The sequence below is a fragment of the Caretta caretta genome, chromosome 5, assembly GCF_965140235.1.
Source record: "Caretta caretta isolate rCarCar2 chromosome 5, rCarCar1.hap1, whole genome shotgun sequence".
In the NCBI taxonomy this organism is placed as follows: Eukaryota; Metazoa; Chordata; order Testudines; family Cheloniidae; genus Caretta; species Caretta caretta.
In genome coordinates this window covers 89699341-89715104 of record NC_134210.1, presented here as the reverse complement: position 1 = coordinate 89715104, position 15764 = coordinate 89699341, and the positions used below count along the sequence as shown (strand labels likewise).

Genomic DNA, 15764 nt, shown 5'->3' with positions numbered 1-15764 from the left:
GTGAAGGCACATGAGGCTTTCCAATTCTGGATTCCTGAGTTCAAGTAAAAAGAGGTTAATCTTACGTCACACCCTAATATTTTGGTGTACATCACAAATACTACCACACAGGCACACTAGCAGTTTCTAGCCCGGAGAAACCAGATGCCTACAACCCCACTTGATTGTGCTCTTTTCTTTCTCCACATGGCCTTGAGGAAGCCCAACTAATGGGCAGCTCTAGTCAGCTCCTCTCTAGCTGGCTGGGTTTGCGAAGCAATCTGTCTTTATTTTGAGTGCATTCTGAATTCCACGAACCCAGATCTCAGTAAACCACTGAGGATATAATCAACCTTTGAATTACAGAGAGGTTCAGTTAACCATGGTTTTAGTGTCTGTAATCAATTCTGTCAACTTTCTAGATACAGTAGTTGTGCTGAACAGATCTCAAAGAGAATTTATTTTTCATCATGTCCTGTGAACTCTGCATTGTGATCTAACTTGCAGCTATTGATCACTTTCCTCACACCTGTCCTGGCTGATTTCAACATTCAGTATTAGTGGATATTAACAAAATCTTATATTCTTGTATCCTTTGTATGTCTCTCTTTCTCCTTGCTTTCTGCATTTTTTGCATGTACAATTACAGCAATTACCTAGCAAATTAGGCAGCTGCATGTAAAAATAATATTTAGGTGCCAGATAAAGACCAGTTTGCACTTTCAGCTGTGGTAACTGCATGTATAAACATAAAAATATATGCATACATGTATAACTATGTCTGGACTTCCTTATTTTAAAATTTGAACATATACTAATTAGAACTGATAGAATAGAGGATAGATTTTTTCCCCCTTACTTTCTGTTCAGATTCCAATTGAGTTTCTGTTTGAGAGTGTCTTGTGATCCTTTTGCATTTGCTTTCTGCAAACATTGACTGCTCAAGCTTAACTAGAGCAAATCCTTAGGGAAAACTTTTATTCAATGTTTGAATATTCACTGGAAAAAAATTGTTTGCAAAATTTGCATTTCAAAATTCACCCTAATCAATACAGCATGAATTATGAATTTTATAGTTGAATTCTCAGTTACACTGTGTGTTCCCCTTGGAAAAGCACTGTATGCCACAGCTACAACCTGAGTGTCATGGATCACTGAAGGATCTAGCAGGAGCATCCTCATATTGCAGACAGGTTTAACAGATGGCAGGCACACTCCCTTAAAAAGGGATAGGCAACTCTGCCAGGTGCTTCCTCAAACAACCATTATCAGTCTTGTCTGGAATGGGCCTCAATCAGTTAATCAACATTGAAGACCCAGTCGCATTCAGCTCTCAGCTGCAGCAGCCAGTCATGGGAGAAGGAGACAGAGAATATGATCTGACTACTGAAGGTACCATAATCCATGTCTCCTCACTAACCATCCTAACAGCTTTGCATATGTGCAACACAGAGTTCCATGTGTGGTCCACTACTTTGTCAGCAGCTCTTGTCAGGCCTGATGTACTCACTATACCCAACACACTGTTGTTATGATATTACATACCACCTTTGAGTGTGTGTATATATATTATTGGAAAACTAATAACTCACTTATCATTAATATTCCTGTGATGTATGTACGATGTGAGTGCAAAGAGTTATAGATGTGCTAGAATTATGCTCTTAAAAGCAAGCAATGCATAAGCCCTGGTGGCCCTAGACAATGGAACGTGTACTTGCATGGCTGACCAGTCTGGTCATCAGGCAGAGACAATGATGGTGCATTTACATGAGAGATAAACAAAGCCTTCAAGTTAACAAGGGGAGGAGGTAATGACTCAACTATCGCTAGCAAAAGCGACCAATGAAATTAAGCAAAGTGTGGCCTAAAACAATGGAAACCCCATTTACATGCTGTGACAGGGTCGGGCCAGATGGCTATAGGAGAGTAATCCCTACTGGGATCTGGGAAGTGGGTGGGCAAAGCCCGCCCACTGCTAAAGGATTTCCCCCACCCACCCCCAGCCTAAGAGGGGGATCCACAGGACCTGGACACCAAATAAATTAATTAATTAAATAAATAAATAAGCCCGACTGGAGAATAATAGAAGGCAGATATATTAGCCCCAGGCTAAGTAGGTCCCTTTTCCCTGGGTAAGGTAACAGGGAAGGTTCCAGAACAATCAGGAACCTTCTGGAGACAATTAAGACAGGCTGATTAGAACACCTGCAGCCAATCAAGAAGCTGCTAGAATCAATTAAGGCAGGCTAATCAGGGTACCTGGGTTTTAAAAAGGAGCTCAATTCAGTTTGTGGTGTGCATGTGAGGAGCTGGGAGCAAGAGGCACTAGGAGCTCAGAGTGAGAACGCGGACTGTTGGAGGACTGAGGTGTACAAGCATTATCAGACACCAGGAGGAAGGTCCTATGGTGAAGATAAAGAAAGTGTTGGGAGGAGGCCATGGGGAAGTAGCCCAGGGAGTTGTAGCTGTCACTCAGCTGTTCCAGGAGGCTCTCTAGACAGCTGCATTCCACAGGGCCCTGGGCTGTAACCCGGAGTAGAGGGCAGGCCCGGGTTCCCCCCAAATCCTCTCAACTCCTGGTCAGACACAGGAGGAGTCGACCTGGACTGTGGGTTCAGAAAAATGGCCAGACTGAGGGCTGCCGTGAAGCTCCAAGATGAGCAAATCTGCCAATAAGTGCAAGACCCACCAAGGTAGAGGATGAACTTTGTCACAATACATATCAGCAGAGGGATCAGACGCCCACTGGCAGGGAAGAACAGCATGAAGTCATCTGAGTCTGGGGACAAAATAGTGAGTTTGGAAAGATATAAGGGGAGAGAAGAAGCCGTCATGGCATCCATCACTGAACAGACAAAAGGGGCCAGAGCTTTTGCAAGCTGAGAAAGTCTCTGGGAACTGAATATAGGTGAAAAACCTGCTTAGACAGAGATCTTTCACCTAGGAAGACAAGGAAAGCCAGTACTTTGATCTTCTAACTTCTTGACTGAAAGAAGGTCAGCCATGGCTATAAAGAAGAAAGATTGAACAAAGACAGTAGCTTGTTAAGTCTTAGCCACTAGAAGGCATATTTTACTTTCATTCGCTGTCTTTATCATTTGTACTTGAAATCATTTTTAACCTACCTCTTTTTTGAATAAATAAATTTTGTTTTACTTTTAATCTAAACCAACCCAGTGCTGTGTTTGAATTGAAGTGATGAACACTTGTTAAAGTAATATGCTGAGCTTTTATCTCTTCAAAGGCACAACAAACCTTATTGACTTCTCTGCATGTTCTGGTAGAGGGCTGGACACTTCATGGCAGATGCCTGTGGGGAAATTTGGGGTTGGGAGTATGTTCGAGTCACCCTGCAAGTAGTAACCCAGGCTTGTGGAGACCAAGGCGGGGTTGTGGTGTAGTAGGCAGGCTGCTGGGGACAGAGTGCTGAATCCAGGCTGCACAGCACACAGATACTCCAGGAACTGTATGCTTGGCTGCTGAGTGTTGGTGGCCATTATGTGAGCCATAGCAGCAGAGCATTTAAGGCATGCAAGATTACAGGCCAGGCAGTGACACAACCTCTCACTGGTCTGAACTGCACCCAGAGGAGTGAATACATATCCACGACATCCTACAAGCCTTTGGGTGTGGAAGAGCACTTGCTGGGATTTCTCACAGAGAAAGGAGAGGAGCCATTTGAGAGCAAATATATCAAGAGGCACCTGATAACTCTAAAAGAATAAAGCGTTCACTTTCCTCCCCAACCAGGAGATCAGCCCACCACTACCACCAGCACCACACCAAGACCTTGGAACCAGGTTATTTTGGAGTCAAAGAAATATGTCAACTTCATATACCATCAGAATTCTATTGCAAGACTTCTTCTATTACAAGAAGGTCAAGAGATGGGATAAGATAGGGTGATTGCAATATTTTGTGTTCTGCTTTTCAGATGATGATATTCTAGTTGGAGGAATGTGCCTCTGCAGTCTTCATTTCTACCACACCAGTAGAGACTAAACCACATCTGGTACTCAAATGATGTAATGCAAAGAGGTATGGGGCCTGGTTTTTGTTTTTATTTTGTTTATTGTGCTCACTAGCTAAAACTAGAGAAAGAATTGTTCCCCGCTTCTCTGTAAAAGTTATTTTTCACACTAATTTTGTAATTGGAGGAGAGAGCAGTTCTTCAGTCTCACCTCGAAGGCAAAAGTTAATCTGATGCTCATTATCATTCTTATAATTTCTCAGCCAGTAATCAGTAACAGAGAATATAATTATTGGCCAGTTCCAGGACCCTTATCTTTTCATTAATTACAAGCAAACTTCATTCTTATTTCAAGTTTTACATTAGCTCTTGAGTTATTTATTTTTAAATATTTTGCTTCTTCTGGTACCTTCCTATAAAGTATCATTTACAGTATAGTAGCTTAGATCATATGACTGTCTTCTTTGGGTCTCTGGGAATACTGCACAGTGAAAGACCAGAGGCGTGTGGCTAACCTCAATCCTAGAGTGCAGGAGACAGTCATAAAGAGTGTCTCCAAAAGAGGAATGTACTAAAAATGAGCATGCACCACCTTATGAAACTCCTAAATGAGATGCTAAGTATGACTTTCTCCTGGACTCTTGGGCATTGGTCAGTCATACAGCCCTATCCTTTGCCCTCCAGCACACTCTGTTTTCCTGGGGATGCTGAATGATATTCAACATGTCTCCAGTTCCTAAGTGACTACTTGGGACTATTAATAAATTGTTTATCCTTGGGTCCAAGTTACTTTTACACCCTCCATGGGGTTTTGTGCTGCTTTATTCCCTCTTGCCTCTCTACATTTGTGAGGATTCTGAAATTCTTCAGCATAAGACTGGCAGTTCTCTGTTTCCAAGTGCAGCTTTTGTTCAGCTAATGAACATTTTGCAAATCTATCCCTTCTGTGTGTAAGCCTAGTTTCTACTCTTCAAATTCAGGTAAGATTCCCTTACAGAGATCCTTTGTCCTTATTTAGTCCAAAACTCTTGTTACAGTCAGTGAGAGTTTTGCCTAAGAACTGAGCAAACTCTCCATGATTTGACACTAAATCTGTTAAAAAGTAAAATTCAGACAACTTTTCTTAATATTGCTTTTAGTTGAACACATTCTAGTTGCTACATTTGAATTGTGTTGTTTAAATATATTATTTATCTAGTCCCCTTATAGTACATAGGAATTTCCATACTATATCAGGCTATTGGTCCACATAGTCCTGGTATCCTGTCTCAGATAGCAGCCAATGACAGTTACTTCAGAGGAAAGTACAATAAACACTGTAGTGGGTTTCACGCTGTCTGGAGTGGCTCAGGACCTTGGGTGCCAACTTCAGGGCAGACTGTCAAAAAGCAAGGCAGAAACCCCAGACTGGTTGTATGTTTTATAATTCGATTTCATCAAGCCAGTAACAACTGTGAACTCCTAAAGTATTGTAACAGTCTTACCATGGGGTCACAGACAGTTCCCTTGGGCAATCCAGTCTATCTTTGCTGCCCAAGCAAGCTGGACTATGTGATAGATGGTCACTTTACACTAAAAATCACAACAATACTCAGGTTACTCCCTGTCCCAAAGGACCAGTCACTTACCCTGGTCATTTGTACTCTAATCTCAAACCAAGACAACACCTGAAGCCAATCCTGTAATAATCTAATTAAAGAGATAATTACTAAGAAAATAAATGAGTTATTTACAAGATTAAAACAGGAAACACACACACATGCACAAGTTACAGGCTTAGATTTACAAAAGGTAACATTAGCTTCTAATAAAAGCAGCTTTATGTGCCCTTTAGGGCTGACCCATGCCAAGCAGCATGGGGATCTCTTGCTTATGTTTAGGAATCTTTGCCCCTCAGAATCCAGACAGCATGAAGACATCTCGATTCCTTCTGGTCAGGTATTTTTATCCCCTTCACCCCAGAATCCAAGATGAAGTGATAAGTTCCTGGGAAGGCCTCCCCTTCCTGGTGGGAGTGAGGAACACAGTCAATAAGATCTCTGTCCTTTTGATGCTACACAACGTCTCATTTACCTTCAATGGGCCATCTTGTGTGCAGGACGAGCACTTTACCTTAATTAATGTTTCTTTTCCTGTTTGGTGAGTTATACAATCACAGCAGTTTACAATGCAAACACTCAATCTAACTTTATACCATGGGATACAGATATTATAAGTAAGACTAATACACGTAGCATCCTAAAAGCATTCCATAAAGTCTAAATATATTCTTATAGCAATGTCTATTTTAACTGTATCAACACACAGGCGCGACAGACTGGTTTCCAGCTGTGCACTTGTCAGTGTTCAGTGAATCCCTGGGCCTTGGCATGAACTGGCACCTGGTCTGCCAGGGTCACAGTGGGTATTTATGGAACTTCTTGCTTATAGCAGATGTTTCTTCCTAGCCATAGGCAATTAATGGGTGGCTTTTTTCCTGAAGAGTGAGAGTTTATACATAACTCTATGGTGTTTGCCTGATGAGAAACATACTCCTCAGAGGCACTGAGTGCCTTCAATTCACAGTGAAGTCCATAGACATTGAGGGCATTCATCATCTTATAGGATCAAACCTAGAGTGGTTTATACATGAAGCACTTGGAAATCAATTTGCTCTTCATAAATGTCATATTAGAACACTAGACCTAATGTCCTTGGGAGGTGGGGGGGAAGAGAGAGAGAGTGTCTTTGCAGGAGCAAGAAAAGCTCACAAAGTCACTTGTGCTCCCTCTCCCTGTTGTGATCCTCATTTCTTGTGTCTCATAGCATCTCCTCTCAGACATTCCAAGTATGATGACAGCCATAAAAATTAGGCTTGTTAAGTGACAGGAAAGATCACAGGCTTTCATTCTTATTGAGCTCCTCCAACAACAGCTGCCATTTGGCTCACCATCACCATCTAATATGGGATCTGATTTATGAAGCTGCTCAGATCAGAAAGTGGGACACATGTATTGTCCTTTCCCACAAATAATGAGGTGGGACAGAGACACTGAAAGAGCTATTCTGGGCCATCACTAAATCCTAAAGCTAAAAAAATTCAAAGGTTATTAAAACTCACTTTAGATAAAGACGTCCAGTAATTCACAGGAATAGCTGTAATCTTATACATAGTTCAAAGATGCAGGAACACTAATGCACTTCAATAGCTAGTAAAAAGTATTGTAGAATAATTTTTATTTGAAATCCACAGTGCTTGTGAATTACAGGGATAATAGATACATAGCTGCTTTGTAGCAATGCTGTCTAACATGGAGTATTTACTCCTGAAAAATAATTAGCCATGATAATATCTAGCTTTTATATAGAGCTTTTTATCAGTAGTTCTCTACTGATTTACAAAGGAGGTCAGTGTCATTATCCCCATTTTACAGGTGGGGAAACTGAGGCACAGGGCAGTGACGTGACTTGCTTATGGTCACCCATCTGCCAGGGACACAGCTGGGACTATAACTCAGGTCTCCTGAGTCCCAGTCCACTAGGCCGCATTGATTCCCACACTGTTGTGATAAGCTGCTGAATTAAATAAAAATAGACACTTGATTTTCAAGATGAGGGGAACTGCATGTGTGTGGAAAATAATATTTTAACTTTTTTGAGTCATAAATCTTTTAGTGTGTGACTTTACTGAAGTAACTGTAGAGCTCTGAGGATGAGGGAGGAGTGGGGAGTCGCATATTAAAATTAAATGAAAGCAGAATATCACTGTCTTTCCCTGCATTATGGGACTTTCTGAAAATGTAGATTAATTTTGTGTCTCCTCCCACCTACATCTGAAAGCTCTGAGCTGCCTAAAATGTCAGATGCCAGTTTATTTTGCTTCCATTTGGTTCAGATGGATGTAGAGAACAACCTTATTTTACTGTACATTGCTATTTCTTCTTTGTTGTACTGTACGTAGTTTTCCAGCTGTTGTCACTGATTCAATGCACTAGATCCTGTCCTGACTCTTAGGGCAATGGCTGCTTTTTTCTTGTTAACTTCTGTCCTCATAGTACGATGGTTTCTTCTCTGTGTGCAGTCTCTTCTTTGCCCCTTCAGAAGGGACTTCATAAAATACAGGAGAGGGGCACTCATCGTCCCAGGGTCTGTGGTTCACCCTCCCACTTTACTGTTACATCAGGTGCTACTGCAGCTGCTGTTGCCTTTCCCTCCTCCCCTCCCCCACCCCGTGGTGGTACTACACACTAAATAATATCCATTAGGCTCTCTCTTTCAGGTCTCTGTTTTAGTCAGATTGCTATGTGATGAACAGGGAGACATTTGAACACCCACCTCAGGTGCCAGTCATATGGGTGATGGTTGTTCCTTTTGGTGCGGCAATAGCTGTTGTTCCCCACTAGTGTTATGCTGCCAACATTTTAACTCCATCAGTTCCATGCTTCTCTGTCCTCTGCAAAAAATCTGTTGTTTCCATACTCTTCCTTCCCTCCCTCCATCCCCCCAACTCCATCAATTCAGCCACCACTCCCACACCTAGCCCTTACCTCTTCACCCACCTATTTCCCCTCTCTTCATTATCTCATTAAGGCCCTTCTAGGTGTCAGGTGTTCCTCACAGCAGCAGCAGTGGTGTTGGTAGGCAGGTTTCTGGCTGGCTGCTTGCTTGGTTGTGAAGCAGGTCACGTCTGGCGATGGGCTTATGTAGTCAGTTGAGGAAGGGATCTTGTTTGGTTCCTGAAGTACCCAAGTATCCCCTGACTGTTTAAGGTCTCTCTCAATTGCTCTGGATAGGAAAGATGGAGTACATCACCCCAGAGTGGTGAGGTAGATCTCCACTAGCTGGTGGTTGGTGAGGCAACTGTGTCTCAAGCGCCCTCCTAGTACCATTTCTTCAAATTCCAAGCTGAGGCTGGGAAGAGAGGCACTGGCCGAAAGACAGCCAGGCTGCATCATGCTTATCTGTCTGGAAGTGGGGAATAAAAGAAATCAAAAATGAAGATGTGACTAATAGACATCTCAAGCTTTTATATGCCCTAGCACAGAGAAACCACACTGAGATGCCATGAAAGTTGTGGATAGGAAAAGAGACAGGCTCAAAACAGCATAAGGAAATTTGGTGCTCACATGAAAAAAGTCCTTGGAAAGAAAAGCATATAAATTAAAGGGGGCGGGGAGGAAGGCAGGCAAACGGAGAGTGCAGGTATTTTGGATTGCGAATGGGCTGATAGGGGCATTCATTGGGATTGCAGTCCGTGAATAACAAAGATGGTCCAAAATGTCTTGAATCTGTTGACCTTCAGGACATGCTGCAAGGTCCACCTGTTTTTCTCAGCAGTAGCTTGGCCCCTTCTTTCCTCAGATAGTACTGGAGAGGGATGGGGGGCTTCTGGAACTACTTGGTTGCTTCCCAAGGCACACCAGGAGGCACTGGTGAAAGATGCAAGCAGAGAGGATTAACATTTTTAATAGGCAGAGCTGGCCATAGTCATTTTGGAGTTGGTTGCCAAACAGTTTTTGCCATCTCCATCCTAAATGTAAGAGATTCCAAACTGTCACGATCACACAACCATGAATAGGCCCAGCCTAAGGATTCAGGGATCGCAAACACCATGATACTTTGAGATACACCCAAAACTTTACTGATTCATTTTACTTAGCGATTGTGTGGGTATGTTTGTACAGAGGCAGGTAGGAGATTTAAGGGCCTCCCTGCTTCCTGCTGCAGAACAGAAGTGGAGCTCAGCTGCATATTCCTTTCAGTCTTAGCCTTGAACATGTAAACTGATTGCCATCTCCTCAAGAAAATGGTCTAGAGAGGTACTTTATTTAAAAATAACCCAAAAAGCTGAGATTCTCCTTTACAGGGCCCAGGGACCGGTTCTATTAACAAGGATCTCATGGTCACTTAGCAATCTCCAGATACTCCCCAAACTTCTCCACCCTGATCATTTCTTTCATTTTCTTCTCTTCTGTATTCTGTCTCCTAATATTTCCCCAGTCATCTAACTTCTCTTCCAAAATTAATGAAAGTAATAAAGGGACTAACTTATGCCAAAACAGTTACTCAATATGGGTGCATATATATGTGTGTGTGTGTGTTTGGATGGTTCTGTTATTTTTGTCATTTAACGCACCAGTAATTTTAATAGCCCTTTATCTGACTTTTTCTCTACAGGCTGTAAATTATTTTTGTGATATTTCTTGCATGTGACTTTTTCCAGATAAAGGTTCTGATTCGTCATGGTGTTTCTCTGGTTATATGTGTAACTCCATTGGTATCAGTGGACCTATGCTGCTGTAAAAAAGGTCTAATGGTGCAGAAAGTTTAATTGTTTGCTGTTGTAAAAGCAAGCCTAGCTTAGAAGGGAAAAAGCATTAGTAAGGTTTTTTTTTTCTTTACACATCAGATAAAATAAATTATCTGTAAATACTTATAAAATATAAGTTTGTAGCAAACTATGTCAAATTATGATATTGAATCTCTAAAAGTATCATTACTGAGGTAACAAATAATAGTTTTACAGTGAGTGTAAAAGATTGATTGTAGTCGTATTTGTTTCTTTTTTTAAAAAAAACACAGCTTTGGTTACTAATGGGCCTTTATCATTTTCATTTCATGTGCTTTGAAGAAACTGTATCTGTCCCTGGATGAACAATGGCATAGTGGAGAACTGCAATTTGCTGAGAAACTGAATTCAAAATCATTTTCAAATTAATATTAATCTTCCCCCTCTCGCTCCCTTTTGCATGTTCCCTGGAATTTTGCTTTGACTGGGAACCAAAAGTTGATGAAAAAATCTTCACTTCTCATGTTTGCATCCTGCAAATGTTATGTCTTAAATACTTCTTTTTCCACATGACTTCATGTGCTAGCAATTTGACTTAATGAGTAGCTGCAATAAATGTACAGTATGGAAATGTTGTTACAAGTCTGCTAGAGCATTCCCATGCTTAAGCAAAGCATTGCGTTGAAAGAGATGTAAAATATATAATTACTCTGAGGCCTTGAACAAAATCCTGGTTCTTAGTTCACTCTTACCCTTTTTTGGACAGTGTGAGTAAACCTTAATTATGCCTTGTTTTTAAAGAGAATTGCTGAGGGCCTGTACATCTGGACTTTGCTTTCCCTATCATCATCTATGGATATGTTCAAGCTATTAAAATGAACACAATTCACTGCATATTGTTTATTTTAGTTGAAACCCTGCCAAGTTCCTTACCTAATGATGTATTTAAAAGATCTCACATAAGCATATTGGTAATTTTATTTGGAAATTCAATTTAGCGGATGCAGCAAACAAGATGAACCCAGAATTAAATGTGATTAGATTTCCTCTCCTGAATATTTACAAATTTTAGATGTTAAATCTGCCTTCCAATCCCCTTCAATGTCAGCCTGTTGCCAATTTGTTTCTCATTGCTTAGAAGAGCAGAAAATCATGGGTGTGACTGAAATGTAGGTTTTGCAGTTATTGTTGCTTTTCTCAGAACTGAAGCATTCAGGTTTTTTTTTTAAATGGTTAATGAATAAATTCTGTGCTGACTTATACCCTATACAGTTTCAGTTAGTTTCTTAGTTCTTTTGAATGTCTGAAGCAGTCTTCATAGTGTAAACTGATGCACTGGTAATCAGTACCTCTTATTGAAAAGAATCTGTAGTGTCTAGTGATGGACAGAAATAAATCCACAGGTTAATGGTGGTTGAACTTTAAATGGTTTGCAAGTTAAGAGTCCAATCCTCCAACTCTATCAAGTCAACAGAAGGGGGCCAGCAAAGAAGGAAGTGCATGCACCACTTTTCAAAGGTGTGACAGGACCACTCTGCCTGGTACACCCAGAGCATTGCACTGTCTGATGCAGTCAGATACCACCGTGATGGGTGTGATATAAATGCTTGGGTAGATGGATGGGTAGACACACTGGCTACAGCAGCTCTCACTGGCACAGTGCCACCACTGAGAGGTGAAATCTGTCTGCTATTCAGTTTAAGACCTGGTCCCAGGAGGGCTCAATTTTGGTTAATGACATGTTGCTGAACATGATCTGTCCTTACCAATTAAATGGTTATGATATATTAACAGTTTCCCCAAAACTGAGCTGAGTGGAAAATATTTTTCTTCCTGCATAAATTTTTTACTTTTCTGTTTTAAAAAAAAAATGGTGGTGGTTGAGGCGGGGGGCGAATTTGGCCACAATCTTTAGGTTAAAATTGAAAATACTTCACTGAGCCTCATGGAAGTTGTAGTTCAGGTGTCTCATACTCCCATTCTCCTCTATGGGCCAGGCTCCCTGGATGAGCTATATCTTCCCTGATACATTCGAGTTTCTCCTCTTGCTGAGCATAGAACAGTGCTTCATCAGAATCCCTAGCTGCAGTGCATTGTGGGAGATGTAGTCTGGCTGGGGAACCTAGCCCATAGAGGAGAATGGAGGCATGAGGCAGCAAAATAACAACTCCCATATAGCACCAGAGCAGCATTTCCAAATTGAAATATTTTAGTTTTAGACTTAAATGCTTTGGTTTTTTAGGTGTTCAGCTTTTTAATGAAAAGTCAGGTTTCCATGGAAAGCAGGACACTTTCTGTGACAAAAGGTTGTTTAGTCAAAAACCCAATTTTTTATCCAAAAACAGTTTCAACAGAAAATTTTCAATCAGCGCTACCCAAAAACATTGTCTCTCTCTCTCTCTCTCCTAATAAACATTAGAGCCATGACTAACATCATTTGATCTGAGAAACCATGAACTTAGGGTAAGTTCAGATCTGAGCTCTGCAACTCAGGCCCTTGTTATTATCTTCATGTATTTCAAATTCAAACAAAATGACTCCTCTTCATATTTGTTGTATTGAAGGATGGGCAGACTTCAAAAAGCTGGGTAGTAGTTTGAAACAGGACTTGAAGATGCTTATTTTAAGCCTTCCCTAATCTATCCAAACCATTTTATCCTTCAAAACAGGGGTTGAAACATTATGAAAGTAGCGTAGTAGCTTGTGTTTCCTGTTTTGCCTGCAACCATGAGTTACAGATATGAGTAAGGCTGAAAATATAATGAAAAAATCTAACGGGCTAGGGTTTGTCTCAGGAGTCAGATGAGTGGAGAGTCATTTTATGGGAACCTGTTCCTAGTTGCACTATGTTATTCTGGAGAAATTCTGCCCTATTTTGCTCCATACTACTGGTTTAGATGGTTCTTTTACTTGACAAATTACTGAGACTATTTTTTAAAATTATTTAAAATTCTATTTTTAAAACAAATATAGCAGAAGAGCAGCAATAGTACTGCCACGCTCTTTTACAAGGCCATAATTCAGTCCCCTTGTTGGCATAACCCATGAGAGCTTTGGTCTCATAGCTTCTCCATTTGGTGACTGGATTACTGCCTTGTAAAACAGCATGACAGTACTATTACTACTAAAAGAAGGGACAGCCATCCAGAGAGCCAATTGGCTGACACCTTTTTTTCTTTTGGCCATAATATTTTTGTTCTTGGAAGTAGCATATAAAACAAAATGTTTGCAACTCTAACACCTAATAATTTACCTTTTTTTCCCTGCAATATGAAGTCTATTTTATATAGTTTGCTTAATTTATTATCAACTTGCTGATAGTATTATTCATTATTTATATAGCACTGTAAATGTATGAGGCATGTCACAATAAGTAATATGTCTAAGTATGTATATGGTTCCTTTACAAATATTATTAATTTACCCTCCCAAGACTTCTGTGTGGTAGGGACATATTATCCCCGTTTTACGTATCAGGAACTGAGGCTCAGAAAGATTAAAGATTAGATTGTGTATCAATTTCTCACATTGGTGAGCATTTACATACAGTGTCCTAATGAAGTCACCCAATGTGAATGTGAAGAAGGGGTGCATAATCTAGCCCTTTGTGACTTGCCCTGGGTCATAGCAAAAGTCAGGATGGAACCCATATCTCCTGAGTCCCAAGCCAGTAGCCTTAACCACAAAATCATTCTCCCATTCCTTTGAGAAGTAAAGGACACAATGCCTGCCCAAAGAGTTTACACTTTAAAGGCACTGTTGTGTGTCCTGGTCCCACTAATATGGCCTGGTATCATGCAGACAAACAGAGATCATTGTGTTGTCACTGTAGCTGCAGCATTTCCACAATTTAGGTGGGTTTGCGGAGACTTTTGAAGGAGGACAGAACAGGAATTTAGAACAACCTCCCAATTTTTTCACACATTCACGAGAGGGGGGCGGGGAGAAAGAGTAGTGGATAAAAGTCCTCAGAAGAATGTTTCCTGCTGCTAGAGCAAAGCAGAAGACCATAGCCGGCTGGATAAAATAGAGTAGCCCCCGAGCTGTTCTATTCTGTGCCAGATCTAAGGAAGGGAATCAGGGAGCCAGCTATTCCCCTCTTTGCTGCACCCAAGATCTGGCTTTGTGCCTTTGATGAATAAACTACTGCTAATTATCCAGCTAGATGAGCAATATTTTTTCTTTTCAAATACATAATTGCTTGTTTGAATCCAAAATTGCCAAATTTCATCTGTATCCACATTTTTATTCAAATTCACTCTGAACTACCAGTACTACAGAAATCTGCTTCCAGGTTGTCTTAGGGCTTGTCTTCACTACAGAGTGGAGTTATAACTCAAGTGGAGCTCCTAACTCAATTCCCATCCACACATAAAACCCCTTAACTTGAGAGTGGTGGTGCTTTTTACTCAAGTTGGCTGAGCCATCAGGGCCGTACCACTGTAGTGTCTCACTGTAGATGTTGGGTTGCCCTCAAAGTTATATAAGTATGATAGAATTATCATTATGTAGTAGTAGAAATAAAGATAGACAAAAGAGTATATAGGTATTGTAAAAAAGTATGAACATCAGTTCCATGCTGTTGAATTTCACTCTGTAATAAATGCAAGGCCAAAGTGCTAATTATTTCAGACCGGAACAGGACAAAGAGTCTGTGCTGGAAAGTGATAAGAACTTTGAGAAAATAATGCTGTTCTTTAAAACAACACTCTGATGCTCTTTCCCCACGGGGGCCCCTTGTCATGCCTATGTAAATCTTGGTATCCAAAGAGGGAAAAATAGATAGTGGGATAGAACTTGTTCAATGAATCAAGAATCATAGATTGTGTTGTTAAGTAAAAGAATGGATGATGAGTGCATGGAATTGAGAGCCTGAAGCAGGGAAATAATTGGTTAGTAACTAGTGCCAGCCTAATCCTAAGAATTTCAACCTTGGTATCGATGGGCCGAAGAATATGCAAAGTGGAGATAATCGGATGACCCCGGAGGGCGAACTGGAATCCATGCAAAACGCATCAAGGAAGAACAAGAAGATAACACCTAGCCATCATGGATGTACCACCTACTGATTGAGCTGATTGATGGTCATCTCAATTGTAAATTCAGCATGATGAAGCAACTTCCATAGACTTGTATTGAACCAGAGACCTACAAAAATTGGGTCCAGGGACTGTGTTCTTTGAGTCTGGTTCTACAACCACCCTCCAGGAGCATCGGATGCGCATCTGACAATGACTCGGCTCCACTCTTGTGTCCAGGCCACCTGGCCAATGACTTGGCACGAGCAATGTCTAGGCTGGTAACTATAACAACCTTTTTGTACAACCTGTGTGTGAATGTCTGTGTGTGTGAATGGATCTATATAGAAATTGCATATAGGAATACTTTGTTGTATTTACAATAAACATGGCAACTTGCCTTGTCCCTCTTACAAGATCCTGTTGGTATCATTTTTATTAGTGTAACATAGACACTACCTATGCCAAGGGGAGGGGTTCTCCCATCACTGTAAGTAAGCCACCTCCCCAAGAAATGGTAGGCAGG

At 40.9% G+C, this 15764-nt stretch overlaps 1 protein-coding gene across 7 annotated transcripts in view; it reads left to right on the top strand.

Moving 5' to 3' along the window:
• Positions 1-15764, top strand: part of ERCC6L2 (ERCC excision repair 6 like 2) — a 231730-nt gene that overhangs the window by 140141 nt on the left and 75825 nt on the right. For 2 of the 7 annotated variants that reach the window (XM_075128648.1, XM_075128643.1), the window contains one exon: positions 10563-15654. The exons of 4 other annotated variants lie outside the window; for them this stretch is intronic. In XM_075128648.1, coding sequence (XP_074984749.1) covers positions 10563-10626 — 64 coding nt within the window. In that variant the 3' untranslated portion in view covers positions 10627-15654. Of the gene's footprint in view, positions 1-3916; positions 4021-10562; positions 15655-15764 lie in introns of those variants that run through there. One more of the 7 variants, XR_012668545.1, reaches the window with a different exon arrangement.